Genomic DNA, 24,374 nt, shown 5'->3' with positions numbered 1-24,374 from the left:
TAAAAGATGGCACTACACTGAAGTGTTTTCAACTTAAACAATCCAACTGAATTTTAAATAACATTTTTAGGCCTGCGAAGTCACCCTCAACATGAATTATTCAAGAAACAAACAAGTGGTCATAGTGGAATAGTTTCCTTATATCTGAAAGGAGGATTAGAAGAGGCACTGACGTTTACGAAAAAACTGAAACGTTTCATAATCACTGAAGTTGCAGGGGGAATTGAAAGTACCATAGAAATTCCGTAAGTTTCGTCAAGGTCATTTTCAAAATTAAAATATATGTTCTGCTGTTACAACAAGAAGTTTGATGAATTATATAATATTGAAACGGATACTGCATTGACATTCATTACGTTTGAAAATGTTACTGAATGCTTCGACGACATGAAAATAGAGTTATGATAGCTCGAGACTCCTTGCCATAATTTTTAGTAACTCCTCCTTTTCCTGCACACATAGCATTCCGCTCGGCATTGTCAAAAGTATACAGGAAGGTCATTACATCAATATGTCTGTTTCTCGGTATATTCAAATAGCTTTTTTAATCTCACGTATGATTAATCCAAGTTTCTCGGTTGATTCAACTTGGTTGTGACGTCATGTCTGTGGCAGGATTGAGGTGGACGTCTGGTTGAGGACAACGCGCCACGTGACTGGTAGGCTTGGATGACGACACTGTCTCGCTGAACTGACGTAACTCCTACTCACTTAATCAATGTTAAAAAAACTACAAGCTATCATTCATAGTTATGAACATGTGTAGGTATAAATCATTATTTAAACATGAAATATCAATATTGCTTATGTGCTTAGAAATTATGTAATTTTTCTGAAAGACATATATTCAGCAAGCATAACGTGCTCATTTACCAATAAACAGTCGATTCCACATAAACTACTCAAAATGAATATAGAGACACATCCTTAAAATCCAATAAGTAAAAAAATATGTATCATTTCATGATAAAAACTTCTGGTGTGTTCTCCATAGTAATTCTTATCATGTTCCATTCGGGTGTTGTTTACTTTTTTCACTTCTTTTTGTACTTTCAGCTACAAAATCATTAATATGAAAAATTATGTATTAATTTTCATTTTACTTTAGTTCGTGATAGGTATTGAATTTTAAAATTTATACAATGAGTGTTGATGTATTGGGTAGAAGGAGGATACCGTAGGGTGTACCTCAACGAATTTCAAGTTGCTAGAGTAGTGGCATTGATCGAAGTAGGGTATTCAAGGCGTCGTGTAGCCCAAATGCTTAATGTGAGTCATTCTGCGATTTCCAGAGTTTGGAATCGCTACCAAATTTACGGCATAGTAAAAAGAGCCCCTTATCCCAATCGACAAAGGGCAACAACCAGCAGAGAAGATCGTTTGTTACGACTTTGGGCGATTAGGGGTCGCACCGATTCTGCTAGAACACTGCAAAATCGCCTTATAGAAGCTATGGGAACGCGAATTTCGAACCAAACCATACGAAACCGACTTCACGAAGTACAACTCCATGCAAGGCGACCTGCTTGAGTCCCTAGAAATCGTAGAAACTTTTGTCAAGAGCATCGTAATTGGAATTTAGAGCAGTGGGCCAATGTAATGTTTACAGATGAAAAAAAATTCATGGTATTCAACAATGACAGACGTGTTCGGGTATGGAGACGTCCCGGCGAACGCTATTTGGATGACTGTGTGCAAGAAATTGTTCCATTTGGAGGTGGATCGATAATGGTATGGGCTGGTATAACTTTGACAGGACACACGGACCTTGTGACGGCTCTCCGTCACAGACGAGATATTGGAACCTCATGTCGTCCCATTTGCCCAAAATATGGGTGCTGGGTTCATTTTACAACAAGATAATGCCAGGCCACACGTAGCCAGGGTCGTGAGAAATTTCCTACAGGAGCACAATATTAATGTCATGAGATGGCCAGCTAATAGTCCGGATTGAAATCCTATTGAGCAGCTCTGGGATGAACTGGAAAGACGTTTGAAGGATCATCAACCCTTCCAAAATCTGAACAAAGTTGCAGATGATCTTTTGACGATTTACGAGCAGTTACCACAAGAAATAATTAGAAATTTGGTGGAAAGCATGCCTCGTCTTTGTGCCGAACTTCTTAGAGCCAGGGGTGGACGTACTCACTATTAATGTACATTTTTCTTAAATTTTATTTGTTTTTGACACTTATTTGTATTTCTTTTTAATCGTATTACCAAACAGCATTCTGAAAACAATGTAAGTTGAATTTAATAAAGGCACCTATAAACTATTTTATAAATATAAATGTTTGACAAAATAATACATATTTTTTTACTTATTGCATTTTAAGGACATGTCTCTATATTCATTTTGAGTAGTTTATTTTGAGAATTAACAGAATTGTTTGCACCTTTTTAATTATTCCTTTGATTTCAGATATATTATGTCAAACAAGACAACGCCGAAAAATAGGAAAACAGAACTTAATATAACGGAAAATCTGATTAAATTATCTGTAGGATTGGAGAGCATTTGCGATTTGATTGTTGATTTGGAACAAGCGCTGGATTTCCTTAAGTCAAGTAACGAAAGCTCTTGCAAGTGATGTATTTAAAAATAACAATTAAAGAGTGCAAATGGGGTTGGGTTAACACATTTTATTTTAGGCGCCCAACGTGAGACCAGCGTTTTTCAATCTTTTTCATGGTGCGACTTAGTAGTAAAAATATTTTGTGACCCCCTTTCCTCCCCTCTTGATGATCTTTTATTTATTATTTGCAAACAATAAATTCGTGCAAATTTTTTGGGGAAAGTGGTCTGAGATGAACATCAAAGCATATCAACCTAGTATGAATTTATATTTGAAAAAAAAACATAATTTTTCAGTGCAAGAACTATCACATAGTACTGGGCTAAGGTGGGTAATTAATACTTTATGAATGTAGTTTTTTATGAGACAAGTTTGGTAACCAGTGGAAATCAGCGGGAATTATATGATGGAAATGTTTCTCCTTTAATTCAAGTCTGTCGATTTGGATACATTTTGGTTGAAAATAAAATGAGACAGTGTCACGAACATACACGAAAATATTTAGTAGATATGCTGTAACTGTTGTGGAAACTTTTTGTATCAGCACAAAACAGGTATTTTTTTATAGAAAACAACAAAATGTAAACCAATTATTTACGTTAGCCTCTGAATCACGATTTGTCTCTTCCAATTTCCTTACTTAAATTTTGTAACAAGAAAATAAATGAATGAGCGAGTACCAAATTATGAATAAAGAGATAGCGATGAAAAAAAAAAAAAAGAAAATGATTGCAAAGCGAGCTATTTCATGAAATTTCAATTCTTAGATACATAAACGCCTTTGAGAATTAATCTAATTGATAACAAAAACAAACAAATATGATAATGTAAATTAATACCTTGCAAAAATGTTTGTATTGTTGAATATCAATTGGTAATTCTTTGAAGACAATAATTTCTTTGGGAAATATATAATTGAGACTTTTCGTTATCAGATTATTGAGCTATATATATATATATATATATATATATATATATATATCTTGTTTGATGATAATGTACATTTCTATGTTCTATAAATTTCGTAGTTGAATGTTTTTTATTTATTTTAATAGGCTGCAGAATTGTGCATACTTTTGATTTATAAACAGAATTGATGTCGAGTAAACGCTTTGGTTTATATAGATTTTTAGTTGGTTCTAGGAAAGGTAGATGAAAAGGGCATTTCACGGCTTTATTTTGTAAGCTCCCCAATTGATTCAAATTTGTATTTGAAGCAGTTTCCCAAATACTAATTAAAAACTGCAATTTTTCCGTGGGTTGGGTTACCTATCGGGCGCGTCCTCAGGTGGCGGATAGGGGAACGGACAGGGGACTGGGGGCCCTGTCCGGGAAGCCAATGTGGTCTTACGGACGGGGTCGCCGGACTCCTGGTCAGTGGCAGAAATGAGTAGGGTGAGGGGAACTAAAACTCCCCAAAAGCCTTTGCGAAACATGCCACCGTGAACCAGCCTACCCAAGATAAGGTGTAAGGAATCGTGCCGACAGCTGAATGGCCGCAGGGTGATATGCGGTCACGAACGATCCCCTTGGGGAACTGGGCGAAACCCCATTGTAATCAGCTTACCTCTGGTAATGCGGGGCTCTTCCAGAGGTGACCAACTCTTCCCTTGCTACTCATGGGAACACACATGAATGAAATAACACAAAAAAGGAACAACAAAAACCAATCTCGAGGCTGGACAGAAGTGCTCACCTCAATCTAAGGCGGTGGCTGGGGATGAACAGAAATGTCCACTCCAATCTACCGCTTGGAATGAGGCTGGACATTGCAGATCACCTCCAACAGCAAGGGCACTACCTGCGGCGGGCGCCAAGAGCTATGCCTTGAATAAAGGCAAGGAACCGGCTGCCCCTGCAGGAAAGCTCCCTCACTTGTGCACCACCACGGAGGGAACCTCAAGAAGGTTGAAGAAGCCGCGCAACGACAGTGATATCGCTGCACTTTCTAAAACCTTCGTGGAGGCCACCGTGAGACACCTCGAGGTTGGCAAAGAGAGTGTGTGTTCGGCGAGTCTTGGCCTACACCTGCCAATATAAAGGAGATGTTTCCTAGTGACCTTTTTACCTTCCTGGAAAGGACAGGATGGAGGATGAACACTAGTGGACGTTTCAATTTTGTTGTGTCTTAACACTAAATTGGCATTTGTTGTCTTACAAGGCTTTCCATCAACAAAAATAAATGTAGATTTTTTGAAATTCAAATATCATTATAAAACTAGTTCTTCCAAATATTTCGGTTCTAGTGATTTTGATATTTTATTCCTTCATCGGTAGCCGGGCGGTTCGACGTGGGTGCTTTGTTCAGTCAATCGACCGATGTGAGTCGGTGGTTCAAACCGCAGGCTGAACGCTCGATTTTCACTTGCTATCGTCCAACTCGTGTTAGGAATCACACGTTAAAAGATAAGACCTAGTTAGTCCTTAACTCGCATAAGTTTCGACTTCCGAGAGTTGTCGTTCGTAGGGGTGCGATAGCTGGTTAACGGGAAAAACATATTTCAAACATACAGTGTGACCCATTTTTAACGGAAACGCTCCCCTAAAATTTGAAGTTGTAAACCGATTTTAATAATTTTTTTTTGAAATGTCAAGTACTAAAAGGTCTACCTTGGGACAAAATTTGAAATGTTTATTAAAGTTTCAGGGCATACTACGGTATTTTTTCTTAGTCGAAAATCAGGATTTTTTATTAGGGATTTTTTCATTGAAAAAATCACTACGTCACTGGATTCAGATTGCCTCTAAACAGGTGCGACCAAAATTTTATGAAAAAATATTCATTATTAACAAAGTTATGACAACTAAAAAATTCGAAAACTCACACAGCTAACAGTTACCAAAAACACCCTATATCAACAGATATAGCCACGAGAATATTTTTTTTACGATTTTAACAATAAAGTGCCGGCAGATTAAAAAAACAAATAGCGTTATTTTTAATGAAAATAACGGAATTACATTCAAGTTTTCACGCAAATTAACTAAAACTAAGACCTAATATTTCAATTTAAATCTTAGTTGATGTTAAAAAGTAATCCTGTACAAAGACGAAACAGGAATGACAGGAATGATCAAATCATTTTAGATTATTTCGGAAATAATCCTAATGCCAGTATAAGAAATGCCACTTTAGATTTGAATATTCCACGAGAAACTATTCGGAGATGTCTCAAGGCGAAGAATATTAAACCTTTCAAGCCAAAATTTTTATACACACTTCAAGAAGGTGACGAAGCAAGACGCCTGGAATATTGTTTATGGGCCCAAGGGGAATATTTAAACAATAGAAATTTCCTAAAAGATATTTTATATACCGACGAAGCCACTTTCACTACAAATGGAGTAGTGTCATCACAGAATTGTCGCTATTGGGCAGCGGATAATCCTAACTGGGTAATAAACTGTAAAATTAAGTATTCCCAAAAAATCAACGTCTGGTATGGGTAATTGAACGAACGAATTATTGGTCCTTTCTTTTTTGCGGAAAACATTAATGCGCAGAGGTTTCTAGAATTTTTAAACACAGAGTTTTGGGATGCTATTCACGAGCTGCCAATCAATGAACGATCAAATTTAATTGTCCAGTTAGATGGGTGTTCAGTTCATTATGCAGCTGTGAGGCAATGGCTTAACGAACATTTTCCAAACCGATGGATAGGCCGTGGTAGTCCGTTTATAGAGTGGCCACCCAGATCTCCAGACCTCACAGTTTTAGACTTTTTTCTCTGGGGACTTCTCACACAAAAGGTTTACAAAAACCGCTCAAGAGATAGAAATGAACTTTGTGCAAGAATTCGAAAGGTATGTGCAGATATTAGCCCTCAAGAACTAAGGAACGTAATCAGAAACATTCGTAAGCGCTACGACACATGTATCGAAATACGTGGTGGATTAGAAGAGGCTACTAGAATATGAGTTAGAATTAATTGTTGCACTGAATCGAAACATTTCAATAATTAGTTATTAGTTACGTTTATTAAAATTTTTTGCTTCATTGTTAGTTGAATTGTGTCAATGTAATTCCGTTATTTTCATTAAAAATATTTACGCTATTTGTTTTTTTTTCATCTGGCGGTACTTTATTGTTGAAATCGTTAAAAAAAATGATATGTTGTGACTGTTAGCTGTGCGAGTTTACGAATTTTTGAGTTGTCATAACTTTGTTAATAATGAATATTTTTTCATGAAATTTTGGTCACACCTATTTAGAGGCACTCTGAATCCAGTGGCGTAGTGATTTTTTCAATAATAAAATCGGTAATAAAAAAATCCCGATTTTCGACTAAGAAAAAATATCGTAGTATGCCCTGAAACTTTAATAAACATTTCAAATTTTGTCCCAAGGTAGACCTTTTAGTACTTGACATTTAAAAAAAAATTATTAAAATCGATTTACAACTTCAAATTTTAGGGGGGTGTTTCCATTAAAAATGGGTCACACTGTATATTTTCTCTCAGGTTTGAAGTGTGGTGACACTTTTTTTCAACTACATTTCATTAACGCCAATTCATCATACAATTATAAAATGTTTTGTACTCATTCGATTCAGTAACTCGACTTTTTTGTGTTCTATACCTGTTTATGCAAATTTTAAATCGCTATTTCGTGGAAGGAATAAGATAAAAAGATAAAAAATACAAAAATAATTTATTTTTTGAAACACTCCACATATATTGTTTCAATTCGTCTATTTCATTAGTTTTTCAAGCAGAGTTGCTTCACTCCTTCGATCAGGATATTGCAAGTTGCTTTGCTCAAAGCACACCTAGCAGTTCGCATGCGGACACTAGTAATAAACTGAAAAAAATTACACAATGAAAACAGCATTCAATTAGTAACTTTCTCAAAATTATCATCAACAATTTAGATTTCAAAAAATACCTTATCTAATAAAGACATTGATCCATCCTGAAAGTAGGGTTCTGCAAAATCGACCTTCCTTTCTTGATTACACTCAGAATTGAATTCTAGTATCGTCCTTAGGTCATTCAAGCAATTCTCAACAACAAAGTCGTTTGAGTCAATGTCAATTTCGAACTTGTAAGGCACAAATTGATCTTCGAAATTCTGCTTCTTACCGACGATCATACATCTTAAACAAAAAATATAGTGGAAATTGACAAATTGATATCTTATACAAAATCTAGAGGATTTCACCACAAACAATTCAGCAAAACACAATTAACTGAAACACAAACAACCCAACTAGTACACAAATATCAGGATATGTGCATTTATCTTAACAACTATCCAGGTTACATACAACGAGAACTTAAGCTTTCAAGGCCGGATTGACAATTGAAAAGAACAAAATCGAGGCTAGTAGGCCACGTTCCACCACAGAACGTAGTATCCAGTTAGGTTAGGTCAAAAGTGAGGTGCACCGCAACCCGCAAGGGTTGATTGTGGCTCACACCTATTCACACCCGACCAAATAAATCTAGCTTCTCAACGAAGCTGATTACTTTGTATGGTGAGTGGTCTTTCAGGTCAGATGGTAAGAGTACGGCCCTGCCGAACTCTAAAAACCTGAATCGGTCCCCAGCGGGGCAGGCACAAAGTATATGCTCTGCAGTTTCATCATTTTCCAAACAGAGACAACACACATTGTCTTCCGACAGTCCGAGTCTCTGTAAGAAGGCCTGTCAGACATCGTAGTTCATCCCTACTGTAGTCCAACAACTGTTTGGTATCAAGCTTCGAAAGGTGAATAAACGCCTTGGAGTGAGCCAATACTGGAAGATTCTGTCAGAAGTCCATAAATCTTCTTGCCATCCAGGTGTTCAATGTTTGTTTGGAAAAGCCCAAAGCGATGCCAATGACATGTTATGGTTCGATGAAGTTGCTTGCAGCACCCTCCTTTGCAAGGGAGTCAGCAGCCTCATTGCCTTCCAGGCCAGTATGGCCAGGAATCCAGACCAGAGACAATCATCGTTTCTGAGCAACTTGCTACCAATTTAGACGTTGCTCGGTAGGAGCCAAGAGCTTCCAACGCCGCATGACTGTCCTAGAATATTTTTATTGACTTGTGTATGAGGTTGGAATCTTCCAATCTCTCTGCACACAATTCAATAGCGTAAACTTCCGACTGAAATACAGTCACATAGGTTCCAAGGCAGGTAGATATATCTGTCCTGTGTCTGCAACTAAAAACACCTGCACCAGAACCGGAAGGTGTTTTTGATCCATTTGTGAGCCAACAACTATCTGCTCTTAATAGTACTTTATAAGGCAGTTCGTAGTTGTCAGTTGGAGGCATAAAGTTAGAGGTCATATCCAGAATGCTGTGACTTCCAGTGTTAACTCTGCAACAGTACTCAAAAATGTCAGAAATGTACTAAAGTACAACTCTGATCGACATCCTACCAGTAGCATACCTTTCAACAATGTTGAACCAATCAGAGCTACCTAGTAACAGTGTAGACCAATCAGAGCAACCTAGTAACAGTGAGACCAATTAGAATGACCCAGAAAAACTGTGGACCATTCAGGAGTGAGCATTTTCACGGACACTCCCCACCACCGTTCCCACTGTCTGCCTCGCCACCGTCCCCACCATCCTCAGAAACTATAAATTCGAGTAAACATGTAGCTCGCTAGTTAGTGGTTGCTGAGACTGGATCTGTAAAAAAATCACATGCAGAACACACTCTTTTATAACTCCATCTGTTAGGTGAACAGATGACCTTAAATTTTCATAGACAGATCGAAAACTTACAAGATTGTGTCAAACTACAAGAGGACATTAATAGTGTTTATCGACGAAGTTTAATATATCCAAATGTTCTGTCCTGTCTTGTACCCGAAAACTAAATAAGACACTATACAATTACTTAATGAATGGTTTTGAATTATCCAGGGTAGAGACTGTCAAAGATTTAGGTATATACTATAACTCCACACTCTCGTACAAACCCCATTTGGATTACATAGCATCTCAGGCACTAAGAAATATGGGATTTGTAATGAGACAAAGTGCACATTTCAATGATATTAAAGTGATTACTACACTTTATAATAGTTTGGTCAGACCTAAACTTGAATAAGGGGCTGTAATATGGCATCCTTCCTATATTGTTCATAAAAATAGATTAGAAAAAATTCAAAACAGATTTCTGGGATTTTTATATTACAAAAAATATAAAGTAAACCCAGATTATAATACAATTAGAACAGTAGCACTATGAAATGAATTTAAAATACCCAGTCTAGAAAATAGAAGACAGGTAAGTATAGTGTTAATGTGTTATAGAATATAGATATAAAAAAAATTATAACTATCTCAATCTCAAATCTTTACTGAAAGAGAGAATTCCCAAAAGAACAACAACACTCATTCAATTCTTTGATGTACCATATGTTTCAACAAATAACTGTTCACCTATCATTACAATGATCAAAATAACAAACAACTTCCTGTTAATGTCAGATATCAACTTTGTTCTCCCTCCCAAACAAGTTTATAGTGGTGTGAAAAAATACTTTTCAAGTTTAGAATAACTATGTTTTTTCCTTCCATTCGGCTTTATCTAGTAACTACTCGTAGATACAATGTAACTGTATTCACATATACATATTAGAATTCTATTTATGATTTAGTCTGTATTTACATTTTTATTAGAATACCTATTTTCATGTAATGAGGTTTTTACCTGTTTGAAAATAAATAAATAAATAAATATAGATCTTCAAAGTTCTTGCTGAACGTTACACGGCAAATTCCATTTTTCCAGCTATTCTGATAAACAGTGTATTGCTTTTTAGATTATTTTAGACAATACAGACAGAAATAAAATTGATATGTAATTCATGGGAATATATTTTTTCTGACCTGAAAATTGGTTCAACAATTTTTGACTAATCATGTAACTGAGCCAATAGAAAACATTTATCAATTTATCCACCAAAGGTGAAATTTCCGATTTTTAGTTCATCAAAAATGTTGACAAAGAAATTGCCGAACCAAGAAACTGTTTTATTTCTAACAAGCTGAAGATTTTTTCTATCTTCAGTATTGGAATGTTTCAAATACATCGAAGGAAGTAATGATTTTATTGGGAATCATATTTAGTGGGAACGGTAGCTGATACATTAGGGCCAACTTTTATGAAGTAATTGTTGAATGTTTCCCCATTTCTCATTGATTTTCGATTATTCTTCCACTTGTCGAAATGAGTTTTATGCTAATAGACACACATCAGGTTTTATTCCTAATGGAAATATAAATCAATTTAAATTTTTGGGATGCATATTAATTACTTTTAATAAAGTTTATACTATTAATTGATGTATCCATATATTTTCGAAAGTTAATAGTAATACTAAGAACCATAACAAAAATTTACCTGACAGGCGAAGCTATCAGAGCTCCATTCGAACTGAACGGAGACATTATAACACCAACGCACGGTTTATCCCGACCGATCCACTGCTGCAAGACCGTTTGCGTTTCCAAATCTTGATTTGAAGGTTCCGGAGCGAAAGTGGGATGAGAGTGAAACCATCCTAAAATGTCGTTTCCCATGCTATGTACCGTATCGGCAGCTTTGGCTTGGGAGATGGGACACATGTCGCAGTGGGTAGCAGAGGAAGCAATATTTCGGCAGGGTTCGTAGTGACAGATGGTGAGGGTTTCAGACTGGGGCGTCCAGAAGCCGGCCACCAGTCCCATCACCTCGGTCTGGGATGTATGGGAGTGGAAATCCATCTTCAATAATGTTGACAAGTTTATGGTCACACTGAATGGTTGCTATAAAGAAAACATGATATTTACTAATTTGTCAGACTGTTTATTATCGACTGATACTATTGGATATGTTCCTTTAATCCTGGTTAATAATATTCTTCATTGATTGAAATATACAGTTGTGACAAAGAAAGAATATGCATGTGTCATCAATAAAATACATTGTCACTGTTTTTCGAGTTTGAAAACCATGGATTTTTGGAATTTCTTCCACGGCTTTCAAACTCGAAAAACAGTGGCACTGAAAACCTCAGCCGCGAAAGTCTAAACCATTTTGTCAATAAAATACATGATAAAACACACAGACACACATACTTTTAATTAGTGCGGACATAAATAGCCTCCCTTCTCAAAATTCTTGAACGGAACAAGATATCAAGGTAAAACAATATAATTTTCAGTACTTTTTGATGAGAGAGATGATAGGGTTGCATCACTCGTCGCCGAGATGGCGTTGACAACTTTTTTTTTAATAGGAAGGAGGGGCTTTTTTTAAAACAAAACACAAGCACTACAAGAAGATCTTTAAGGCGCTCTAAGAGCGGGCCTGTGCGAAAGTAGCGATTCAATCTGAATCGCTGGAGTTTAAATCCATTTGAAAAAACGTTCTCAGAAAGTTTATTCCACATAAACGTAGTTCTCCAAATGAAAGAGTTTTTAAACAGTGAAGTTCGAGATGTACTGAGTTGAACCTCAAAACGATGAGCAGCCACAGTACGTCGCGTATTTCTGATATGTACCGCTCTTGGTGGAATCAAATGTGCCAAGTCACTTGAACACCTCAAGTATCTATAGAAGAGAGACAAATCTCCAACTTTTCTTCGATGTTCGAGACTATCAAGGTTGCAAGTAATGTTCGCGTCTCCAATCTCTTTTCTGGATGGAATCCAACAGCTTAAATATTTAAAATCAATTCAAATCAAATTCTATTAAATTCGTTTTCCTATTATACAATGGATTGGACGTGTCTGATGAGATGTAAAACCCACACACTTACTACAAAAAAATTACTAGTTTACAGGTCAAAAGATCATTTACATTGACAAAATAGAGTATATATACATATATACATGGACATTCTACATTGGTGAGGATGTAAACCTAATATTACTCAATGACACATAGAAACAAGTATACAAGACGTCTTGATATAAATAAAAAAATCATAAAGCACAATAAACACTATGAACTCAGTTAACACTGCTAGAAAGGAAGTTATCAAATTCTTCTAGGCTATAAAAACAATGATTCATTAAAATTTTCTTTAACCTACTTTTGAAAATTCCGTACGTGTTACTATTTTTTACAATCCAAATGACGTGGTTGCAATGTCAAATAATTTGAAATGCACAATATTAATTAAAGATATTTTAACACACATAATTAACAATATATTGAATTTTGGCATTTTTCCTTCGCAACTTAAGCTTTCAGTTATACAATCATTACACAAAAATGGGGATAAAAATTGCATTGAAAATTACAGACCCATAAGCTTACTCCCAAGTTTCTCTAAATTATTTGAAACCGCAATGTGTAATGAAGTTATACAGTTTTTTCATGAGTGTAATATCTTCAGTGATAATCAACATGGCTATTTACAAAAAAAATAAATAAACACAATCGGCAATCTTCCAATATTTACAGAACATAATTGATCTGATGGAAAAACGGCATCTAGCTCTGGGTATGTTTCTTGACTTGCATATGACTGTCTAGATCAGGGGTCTCCAAACTTTGAAGCCTTCTGGCCATAATGAATATTTCAGTTTGTTTCAAGGGCCAATTTCTGCCCTTAACTATATTTCTAGACTAGGATAGTCGCAAAGTGCGTGACCTAAGCAAACTTACGCTTTTTTTGCATTTCAATTATTATTGTGTATTGTGACACTTAACGACATCTAGTGGCGAGTAGTGGTATTATGTACTATCTTATTCAGCTACCCGCTAGGTGGCATTAGGCGTAATTAAATATTTGGAATTACTGCCTTGGTTCGAGAAAGTTCTGGTTCTAGCTAGTGAATTCCGATCACCTCGGGATGGCAGTAATAATTGCATATAAAAAGGTTAGGGGCGCAACTGCGAGTTAGTCTGCGTAGGAAAGGCGAAGGAAGCGAAACTGTCTATTGTGAAATAAAGTAACACCCGTCAATAAAAGTATTTTGATTTGACTTATTGTTTTTATGTGTGATTTGTTATTATGGAAAAGAAGCGAAAAATCGACAGTGAATGCAGAACGTTCCAAGAAAAATGGAACTTTCAGTATTTTGTGATTGAGTCCAGTAATAAGGCGTTATGTTTAATTTGTAACGAAACCATAGCTGTTCTCAAAGACTTTAACATTAAACGACACTATGAATCGACACTCCAAATATACAGGAAGTTTGCGGAAGGAAAAATTAGAGGCTTTGAAACGCAGACTCAAATCGCAGCAATCTTTGTTTAGCAAAGCGAATACTGAACAAGAGTCTGCAACTCGCGCCAGCTTTCGTGTGGCTCTTGAAATCGGAAAACGTGGCAAACCATTCACCAATGGAGAAATGATAAAAGAATGCTTGATTGCAGTAGCCGAAGAAATATGCCCCGAAAAGGTAAATTTATTTAAAAGTGTCAGTTTGCCAGCAAACACCGTGGCTCGGAGGGTGCAAGACATCGCAGAAAATATATCATCTCAACTGTCTGACAAAAATGGACATCATGAGTGGTTTTCTCTAGCATTGGATGAGTCAACGGATGTGTCAGATACTGCTCAGGTATTGATTTTTATTCGCGGAGTAGATAAAAGCTATGAAGTGTATGAAGAACTTCTTGATATTGATAGTATTCACGGCACGACAACTGGGGCAGATATTTTTAAGGGAGTTGAAAATGCCAATAATAAAAAGAACATTCGATGGAGAAATTTGAAATCTATAACAACTGATGCGAGGCAAAAATATGTATGGTAAAAATAAAAGAGTGGTTGCACTTGTGTCAAAGGCTGTAGAAAATGATGGTGGTTCAAAACCATTCGTCTTACATTGTATCATTCATCAACAGTCGTGCGGAAAATGTTTGGATATGTCTGAAGTTCTAAAACCAGTCATATCAGTTGTTAACTTCATCAGATCCACTGGGCTGAATCACCGACAATTCCGCGAGTTTATTCAACAGATTGGAGAAAATGATTCACCATATCATACTGCCGTACGCTGGCTCAGTTGCGGTAAAGTCCTTAAGCGCTTTTTTGAACTTCGAGCAGAGATCAAAATTTTTTTAAATGAGAAGCAGGGTCCTTTTTCCGATTTAGAAAATAGAGAATGGATGTGGAAGTTAGCCTTCTATGTCGATTTGACAAATCATATGTTCGAACTGAATTTGAGATTGCAAGGAGAAAATCAGCTTCTTCCTGATTTGTACACCAATATTAAATCCTTCAGGCAGAAAATAATACTATTTCAATCGCAATTACGTAAAAAATGTTTCACACATTTTAAAACATGTGAAATATTCAGCCACACTACAGAGACTGAACTTCCGTCAATTTTGTAATCGAAACTTTGAGTGCTTTGAAGATAAATTTTGATACTCGTTTTTCAGATTTTGGTGCCATTGTGCATGAAATTAAGCTTTTTCAAAATCATTTTGATTCTGACATTGAAACCCTGGCTCCGGAAGTCCCAATGGAAATTATTGATTTACGGTGCAGTGATATGCTTAAGAACAAATATCAAAATTCATCTTCGTTGGAATTTTATAAGAGTCTTCCACTGGAACAATTTGATAATTTGCATAAATTTGCTCGTGGGTTGTTTTCTGTTTTTGGTACTACTTACTTGTGTGAGAAAACGTTTTCCAAGATGAAGTACACAAAGAATGTTACGAAAACTTGCACTGTTTATAATGCATGGAATTTTAAGTGTGACTTCATTGTTTGTTCTTGAATCAGTATGCCTTTTACCTACACAAGAATAAAGGTATCTTTACTTCTCAGCCTCACCACAATACTTGAAGGTTACTATCTCAACAAGTAATCAAATCAAGAACTCAATTATATATAATAGTTACCTTAAAGTTTAACAGAGTGTGTCACGCTATTATATTTTAGGAGAAACATTACATTTCAACAAAAAAATGTTTGTGGACACGATATATTCCTTATGACATTGTTTTCGTCTTTAATTTCTTTATTGTTGGTTTTTGATCGATTTTTATTTGAACACTCATTTATAACATTTCACGCAGTTTGACTAGAATTTTCTGTATCGGGTTTTTTTTGCCCTAATGATTGTATTGGAGAATACTTCATAATAAATTTTAAGGATGGTGAAGATTTCTCAAATATTTTTTACTAGATAAATTGACCAATTGCTTTAGATGGTGAAACTAACCTGATTCTCTTCCGTAAATGGTCTGCAGTAAATAAGACGTATTATTGGCTTTTTGACATACTGCTTATTTTTCATTGCCGGTTCCTGATTTACGACAGTATGTTTGATAACATGTCCATGTTCATCATGTGACAGAGTATAACCTCCTTCTCCATCCTAAAAATTTAATTTGCTTACCTTTGGTTCTAAAATTCATTAATTCACATTATTTGATACAAAGAATCTTCCTCATGGTGATATTCAATTTCGAAACGATAACTTACATTAAATAACTTTGGCTTATGTCTTGGCCTAGCTCCTAAATCTTTCGCAGGTTTTATGAACTTTTTCTTTTTTCTTTCTTTATTCGAAGCCTGTTCTTGTATCATTTCAATCAAAGGCCTGCAGTAGATCACCTGACCTGAAAGACACAGAGCCGTACGAGAATCTGACATCAAATCACAATTAAATGTGCAAACTCACTACATCCAAAATTAATAGCTCCAATCTGTTCTAAAAAACTATGTACTCGCCCGAAGCTATTCACATCACCACAATTTTTCAAGCCTTGTCGACTGATAGTTTTGAAAAGGTAATTTGGTTTTTGTGATGCCCAACCTTTAATTATATGATTTCGAATCTGAAATGAACAAAGTAACATTGTCCAAAAAAAAAATCGATAGAATACATAACTGAGTCAAACCTAATAACTGCTAAAAAATATAATTAATAATAATAATAATAATAAACGACGTCATTGCTTACATATATAGAATGAAAAAAATACATACAGGGCAAACGACGTCATTGCTTACATATATAGAATGAAAAAAATACATACAGGGCATTTCTTTAATGCCCCCCCCCCTTTATTTTTTGAACGGGTCAACTCAAAAAATAGAAATTTGGAATAATGAAATTAATGCATGAATACTTTATTTTGAAGTGAAATTGACAGATGAAACTTTCAAGATGGCGACTGGGCGCCATATGGAAAAAAATTTGAAACTCCTGACAAATGCTTTACAACCCTAGAATATAATGTCAATATCTTCAACTACTACAAAATGGCGGAACTTGGTGGAATACATAGACATTTAACTACATAACATGAGGTAATAAGCTTGAGCTCAGTTGAGAAGATGCTCGAAATGGTTGCCTTGAGCTTCTTGACATATGAACAGCCTATCCGATATTCCACGCTGAACATTTTCGAACACAGTAATGTCGATATCTCTACAAATATTTATTATTCTCTGTCGTATATCTGATATTGAAGCAGGTTCAGTTTCGTACACTTTTTGATTCAAATAGCCCTATAAAAAAACCAAAGGTGTCAAATCTGGCGAGCAGGCTGGCCATTCTGTAGGACCTCGACGGCCAATCCAAACGGGAAAAGTAGTATCCAAATGGTTTCTTACTTATCTGCAGTGATGTGGTGGTGCTCCATCTTGTTGGAATACAATATCCATATTAAATTCATTAGGATTCGCTTCGACGATTTCAGTGATGAGAGGGTCAACAGTAGTTTCCAGCATATTCAAATACAGTTCTCCTGTTAAATTTTGATTAATAAATAGAGGTCCTACAATATGGTTTCCCAATACTCCTGCCCAAACGTATTTTTTTTTCTGGATATTGGATATGTGTTTCCCGGAAAACGTGAGGGATGGTGTCACTCCAATACCAGCAATTTTGTCTGTGAACATTGACGTTTAAAAAAATATACATTCGTTACTAAAACAAATATTGTGGAGATAGGTAGGATGCCTTGCAATGGTTTCCGTCATGATTTCACAGAATTCTGTTCTTCGATCAGGGTCATCTTCAGTTAATTGGTGTACCATTTTAATTTTGTATGGATGATACCTATTCCTCTTCAAATCTCCACACAGTAGAAGGAGACACCTCACAAACATTCGCGACGGAATAAGTGGACTATTCAGGATTTACTACCATCCCACCAATTATTTGCACTTGCTGTTCTTTCTGAATGAAAGGATGACCTGGAGGCTTTTTGTTATGTATACTACTGGTAGTTGTGAATTTGGATACAAGTTCCCTCAAATATTTTCTACAGATAGGACGATTCGGAAACCGTTCATTGAAACTCCTTTCGGTCTCGTAAAAGTTACGCGTCGCACCGTAAATGAAAATCGCTTCAATTTTTTGTTTCAATGGACGAGAATTGACCATTTTAGAAATAATTGACGTGGTACCTTTCCACTAGTAAAACCGAAAAGTAAATGAGAATATTATAACTGAACAATGATGTTCATTGTCGTACTGACATTTTATGTCTTTTTTATAAATAAAAAATAACTTAAATCTTATAGGCTTGTTGGAATTGCCATATGGCAGATAAAAATAATAATAATATTCTTTATTGCCATAAAATCAACTAAGATCATAGCACGTCAGGGCTTATAAAACAATGCATTAAAATGTATGTACAGTGACAAATATTACAATACAATTCATTGACTAAATAAAGTAAATACAGGTACGCATAAATACATCTACTAAAAATTATTGTAGTTTGAAAGTTCATGAGACAACTACATCAAGACCCATCACCAGCAGTTGAAACTGTAATAATTTTTTTCTTTCAGATACTCTATCGTTAGGAGTCTGAATTTTCTCAGGTACTGAGTATTTTTTATTTCAGTTGGGAGTGACTGATATGCCTTAATGGCTTTGTAGTGGGGTCCCTTCTCATAAAATGATGTTGTGTGTTTTGATATACTGAGGTCGGTTCTTCCTCTAGTATTTATTGCCATTAGATCAGAATAATGATCACAGTTCCTTGTAAAGATGTGGTAGTGTTTTTTTGCAAAAGTTACTAATTGAAGAAAGTACAAGGAAGGAACGGTTAATATAGCTAGTTCTTTGAAGTATGGTCTACATGTTGACCTATAAGGTGATTTAAACATAGAGCGAATTATATACTTTTGAGTTCTGAATATTTTGTTTGCCATAATAGTGCCCCAAAATATAATGCCATATTAAATAATAGATTGAACATGTGCATAGCAATATACCTTCATGCTGTTCAACGAGACTTGGTCCCTTGTTGCTCGAATTACTCCTGATACAGAACAGAGCCTTGAATTCAGTTTATTCACGTGTGTATCCCATCTGATACTACTATCAACTGTGACCCCCAAAAATTTGAAATCGCTCATTTCTGGAATAGATTTATGGTCCAATTTGACATAGATAGATTCCTGTCTATTTTGGAAAGTTCTGAAGCTCTTGAATCAGACCCAGACATTGTTACCGACGTATCATCTGCGAATTGACAGACTAGACCTGTACCAAGTGATTGTGGAAGGCCATTCACGTATATCAAGAACAATATTGGTCCTAGGATAGACCCCTGTGGAACTCTTTGAGTAATTAGATTTCTATCAGAACAAGTTTGTTGGTCATTTTGAATGTCTACGACTTGGTATCTTCCAGACAAATATGATTTTAGAGTGACTGACCATGTCAAAGGTCTTTGATAGATCAAAGTATAAGCTTCCTACCATATTTTTTTCTTCAATATTATTCATAATTTCTGTTATCACATTATGAATTGCAAGTTCAGTTGACATCCTTTGTCTAAATCCGTATTGTTGTAGAGCAAGTATCTTATTTAGATTCAAGAATGTTTGCAATTGCTTGTAGATTACTCTCTCAAAGACCTTTGAGGGCGAAGGTAGAATGGATATCGGTCTATAGCTATTTATATCCGCTTCCAATCCTTTTTTGTGGATCGGTATTAGTCTTGCTATTTTCAACTTATCTGGGAAGATACCAGACTTTCATTTATTGCATCTACTAGAGGATCACAAATGTATCTCCCAGCTTTTTTTAGAATTAATGGTGTAATGGAGTCAAGTCCACTAGCAAATTTCGGTTGTAAGTCATTCAAAATATTGTATATTTCTGTATGATTAGTCGGTTCTAAAAATATTGTGACTTTGTTCTTTGCTAATCCTGTACTACCTGAGTTCTTACTGCATGTTTGGGTTGTAAATTGGTTATTAAACATCGTAGCAACTTCCTTTGGGTTTGATATCATCGTGTTGTTTTCTGTTTTGATTGTGATGCAGTTATTATTTCTAGAAGTATCAATATTAATGTGTTTGTCTTCCGCCATTTGTAGTAGGTGAAGGTATTGACTTCATATTCTAAGGTTGTAAAGTATTCGTCAGGAGTTTCAAAATAATGTGTCACATGACCCTCCCCCTTTCCATTTAATTGTTTTTTTCCAGATTTCGCCCAGTCGCCATCTTGAAAGTTTCATCTGTCAATTTCACGCATCAATTTCATTATACCAAATTTCCATTTTTTGAGTTGACCTGTTCAAAAAATTAAAGGGGGGGCATTAAAGAAATGCACTGTATATAATGTGAATTTGTCTGAAAGCAAAAGGCGAAGTTTATAAGATAATATAAAATCAGCTCATAAACTGTTCTTCCACTTAACCTTAACCTCAAACTTAAATTGAACATTCATCTACTGTAGATTTGTCACATTATGTTAAATAAAGAGATAAATATAATGAAGTTTTCGAATTAAACATATGAAAACTTAAGTCAGTAAGATATTAATATATAACTGCAAAATATAACAAAAGAGTCATAGGTTTATCGATTCGTGGGGGGGTACGTGTTTGTATAACTGAGCATGTAAAAAAAGAAACGTGTAAGACGTAAACTCATTTGTCTATGAGATATAAATATTAAAATACAGTGAAACATACTTTCACATATATCATGTCTATAACTGTAAAAATTATGAAAATTTTACTAATACTAGTTTCTATCCTAACTTCTACTGTTTTCTAAAATAATCATGAAATTGCCATCAAAATGCTTGCATTGAATATGGTTCAATGTTACACAAATCGAACACTAGATTCTTGAATGTATGCCATCTGCCTTCTTTTCTGATTGTTAGTGATAAATGATTGTATGATTTGATGGCCTTATAGCGTGGACCTCTTTCTGTATTTCTTAGTCTACGTTTAGGAAGAACGAGGTTCAAGTTATGCCTAGTAAAGTACTTGTGAATGTTTTATGGACATTTTGTATATATCAATCAATCAAACATTTATTGAATCAGTTTTCCTTCACAATCACATTAGACAAAAAAAACATATCATAAAATACTGGCTGATTCAACAGGGCAAACAAACATAAAAAAGTCAATATAAAACATACATAAAAAAATTAATAAATTAGAATCAAATTAGGATTCAAGGAGAAATTATCCACAGAGTAGTATGCTTTTTGCAATAGAAAATTCTTGAGTCGCCTTTTGAAGACATTGATATTTGAAGATTTAATGACCTCACTAAGCATTGAGGTTATATAGCTTAACCCCAATGCACATGGGGTGATTCTTTGATACTGTCAATCCACCATAAGGTTGATGTAGTTGAGAGTTATTTCTAGTAAAATGTTCATGGATTTGCTCATTTCTAGGAATAATTGAAATATTGTTTTTTATATATATCAGTGTTTGGTAGATATATAAACTAGGCATTGTTAATAAACTATAACGAATGAATAATGGCCTGCAGTGTCCACTTGAAGATGCACCAGCCAGAATTCTGATTACCTTTTTCTGAATAACAAAAACTTCATCAGCTGTAGCTGACAAGCCCCACTTTTCAAGACCATAGGAAATTACTGACTGAATTAAATTTTGGTATAAAAGCTTCAGAACATCAAGAGAGACTGTTTGTTTTAACAGCAAAGTAAATATATATGTTTACTGAGCTTCAGTTTGACACTATCAACATGAAACTTCCAGGTAAGTTTATTATCAATATCAACACCTAAGAATTTAGTACAATTAACTTGATGTGAAGTTTCATTATTTAATCTAACCAAATAGTTTTCATCAATTGTTGTATTTTTAGTAACAGAGTTGAGCATTTGAGATTTAGCAGAATTTAGCAGCAGGCCATTTATAGAACACCACTCAGAAATTTAATTAGTTACTTCATTAGCTTTGACAATTACTTCGGACAGAGTTCCTGCAGATATTAAGATGTTAGTATCGTCCGCAAAAATGACAGTAATGGAAGCTTTTGAACAAAATTTCGGAAGATCATTTATAAAAACAAAAAATAGAAGGGACCCAAAACAGAGCCTTGAGGTACCCCTCTTGATATACATTTTTCATTCGGGATTCAATCCATTCACACAGACCATCTGACTACGATCAGTCAAGTAAAATCCAACCCAATTCAATGCAGAGCCACGTATACCATAAAACTGCAATTTGCTCAAATCAAACTAAAGTCTGCCATTGTTTCCCAAGATTTCCAGCGCATGTTTAATGAGTTGATCAATTGCACCAACTGTAGATTTATTTCTTCTATACATAAATATGTGTTGTATCAGATCTTCCCATTTGAATAAATAAATAATGAAATGAATTCATCACATTTCTATTTCTAAAAACTATATTATTTGATCAGCAATGACATTACAGTTTCTATTCAGAATAGAGGAGATGACATTACCTTCAAATATCTTTCTGGGGTTTTGGTGATACTCCCTTCAAAATAATCATGATGAATAACTTTTTCTAAATCGGTAACAGTTTCAATGTCAAGTAAAACTTCACTCTTGGGTTCTTCCATACTCATTAATTCTTTTTGCAACTCTTCATTTAAAGACATGGAAGTATTACTCAGTTGTGATAATCCTAAGCTCGGATCTTTAGTACTGTTTGCATTAGTTTCAGTTTTTTTTGGCTCTTGAAAACTTTTGAATACTACTTCTTGAGGTCCACTTTCCATTTTTACTATTTTTGGTTTGCTGCAAGGAACATCATCATCAGATAATTCAACGTCAATTTCTGTGTCGGTATCACATTCTTCTGCATCTCTTTTGATTTTCACCTGAAAATAGTACTCCGGACATTTCGATTTTGGTTTTATAAAAAAATCAGCAGAAATTTTGAAGTTTTTGATATATTTGAAATAATGTAATTGAATGTACAGAAGCCACTTACAATTTCCTCGCCTTCATAAATAGGTAAGGCAAGTCCTTGACCAGTAGTAATCTCAACAGTTTTTATTTCATTTTCATTACTTTGCTCATTCAGAACCTGAATCATTTTCTGTTTGATTGCATTTTTTCCCCCAGTTTTGATGGATATCTTATTTTTCATCTTTGCATTTGCCCCTTTTATGTTTGCATATTCATTTTTCTTTCTCTGTATAAGTTTATCCTTATCTGACATCTTGAACGGAGTATTCGATTTTGGAAACTGTCTGCCTGTTATAATTCTGCTCAAACTAGCAGTGTTTTGGGTTTTTTTAGCAAACGTCTGAATGGTAGGCTTTGCCGTGCTAACAGCTTCAATCACTTCTTCAATGCTTGTTGGTATCTAATGAAGACAGATAATGTGAGTAAACATATTTCAGAAACTTTAGGATTCAAAAATCAAGTATCAGACAATTCCATCATAATCCTGCAAATTTATTAACTGGAAAAATTCAATAAATATGCATTATAATTTCAAGACTGGTGCAATCAAAAGTGAAATAAACTCAGCCAAATGACAAAATAAATATTCATTTCAACTGTCTCTCTTTAGAACTATAACACTGACTCACGATGAGTGTTTTATAAACTAAATTACCATCATCAGGAGATGGTAAAGCTCTCCTGATGATGCTCAACCTGGTTGGCAACACTCATGTCTGGATACAGTGCAATAGTTATGTTGTGGAAAAAATAGTTTTCATTAGGATAATAATAGGTTCTTTCCTCCTATTAACTATACAAATTACCTGATTATCATCAAAAATACCATCCACAGAGTTCTCATTATCCCGCAGTACTTCAATAGATATTCGGCTGTTATGACTGTCTGAGTGAAAGTTTTTTAGATAATACTTCACTTCGGAACCGTGTTTCGATCCTATGAACTGAGCCAAACGTTCATAACTTTTCCCAAATATCTCAATTCCTCTCTTAAGAAGATTTTTTTCCTTTTCAGTCCAGCCACTTTCATCAGTTATGCTATTTTCTGTAGATACAAAATGACCTGAGGCTTCATCTTCCTTATCAGGTAAACCATTACTAGTATTTGGGTACCAATTTTCTGGGTTGGCACTAGGGCGATCCAAGAGCCATTGAGGATGTATGGTGTAATCACAATTTAATAAATCGGAGGTTTGCGAAATTAATGACGATCCATCATATCTATAACAAAAATTATTGAACAACTCAAAAATCTCAACAATACTCCATATCTCACAAGTTAGAATCTCCTTTGGATAATAATGTATCTAATTTGAAATCACCTAAAATATCAATTTCATCTTCATCGTTCATTATATTATTAAAAAAATCAGGTTTTGATCATTAACAATTTGGAATGTTTTCATCATTTGATACTTATTTCAAAATTATTGTTCATTCACTGAAAATTTGTACAGGACAAAAAATAATTCTGTGTTTTTGACAGTTATTCAAGGACAGTAATTTTTTTCAGGGTGATTCAGTGCAGGGTTCGTATATAGCGTATAGATTTAAACCCGGTTAGGTTAGATCACTTCATAATCCTACATGTCCTCAGCGTGCTAGAAAAAATACCCTAAACTTCAAACGTCAAATGTATCGACCTCAGAGTAACAAAAGACAATAGAGATGCCTTTTCCATCCTTACATTGAAGGCAGCAT

At 35.0% G+C, this 24,374-nt stretch overlaps 2 protein-coding genes across 2 annotated transcripts in view; one reads left to right on the top strand and one right to left on the bottom strand.

The window, feature by feature from the left end:
• LOC111513250 (uncharacterized) overlaps positions 1 to 2,627 on the top strand; it is a 36,153-nt gene extending 33,526 nt beyond the window's left edge. Inside the window, exons 12-13 of the mRNA XM_074174908.1 lie at positions 71 to 245; positions 2,423 to 2,627. Coding sequence (XP_074031009.1) covers positions 71 to 245; positions 2,423 to 2,591 — 344 coding nt within the window. The 3' untranslated portion in view covers positions 2,592 to 2,627. The remainder of the gene's footprint in view (positions 1 to 70; positions 246 to 2,422) is intronic.
• A 4,581-nt stretch (positions 2,628 to 7,208) lies between these two features.
• On the bottom strand, positions 7,209 to 24,157 carry LOC111513616 (deubiquitinase MYSM1). Its single transcript, XM_074173423.1, has 10 exons — positions 23,950 to 24,157; positions 23,480 to 23,894; positions 22,696 to 23,073; positions 22,202 to 22,582; positions 16,159 to 16,315; positions 15,960 to 16,096; positions 15,697 to 15,852; positions 10,926 to 11,329; positions 7,462 to 7,672; positions 7,209 to 7,377 (listed from the first exon to the last, which is right to left on the bottom strand). The coding sequence occupies exons 1-10, from the start codon at positions 24,024 to 24,026 to the stop codon at positions 7,276 to 7,278; spliced, it is 2,418 nt and encodes an 805-aa protein (XP_074029524.1). The 5' UTR covers positions 24,027 to 24,157; the 3' UTR covers positions 7,209 to 7,275.
• Between the last annotated feature and the right edge of the window lie 217 nt (positions 24,158 to 24,374).

The sequence above is a fragment of the Leptinotarsa decemlineata genome, unplaced genomic scaffold (genome assembly GCF_025532065.1).
Source record: "Leptinotarsa decemlineata unplaced genomic scaffold, Ldec_3_MD MMD2_P_RNA_scaffold_12, whole genome shotgun sequence".
In the NCBI taxonomy this organism is placed as follows: Eukaryota; Metazoa; Arthropoda; class Insecta; order Coleoptera; family Chrysomelidae; genus Leptinotarsa; species Leptinotarsa decemlineata.
The sequence above is the reverse complement of the archived record's forward strand: the minus strand, read 5'-3'. Positions and strand labels throughout refer to the sequence as shown.

Bases quoted from the DNA above. Each gene is read 5' to 3' on its own strand.
- LOC111513616 (XM_074173423.1), bottom strand. From the start codon at position 24,026: ATGAACGATGAAGATGAAATTGATATTTTAGGTGATTTCAAATTAGAT. The intron at 15,853-15,959 runs GTAAGTTATCGT...TTAAATTTTTAG, and splicing joins ATAAGCCAAAGTTATTTAAT to GATGGAGAAGGAGGTTATAC. The intron at 7,673-10,925 runs GTAAATTTTTGT...TTTTTGTTTAAG, and splicing joins CTGATAGCTTCGCCTGTCAG to ATGTATGATCGTCGGTAAGA.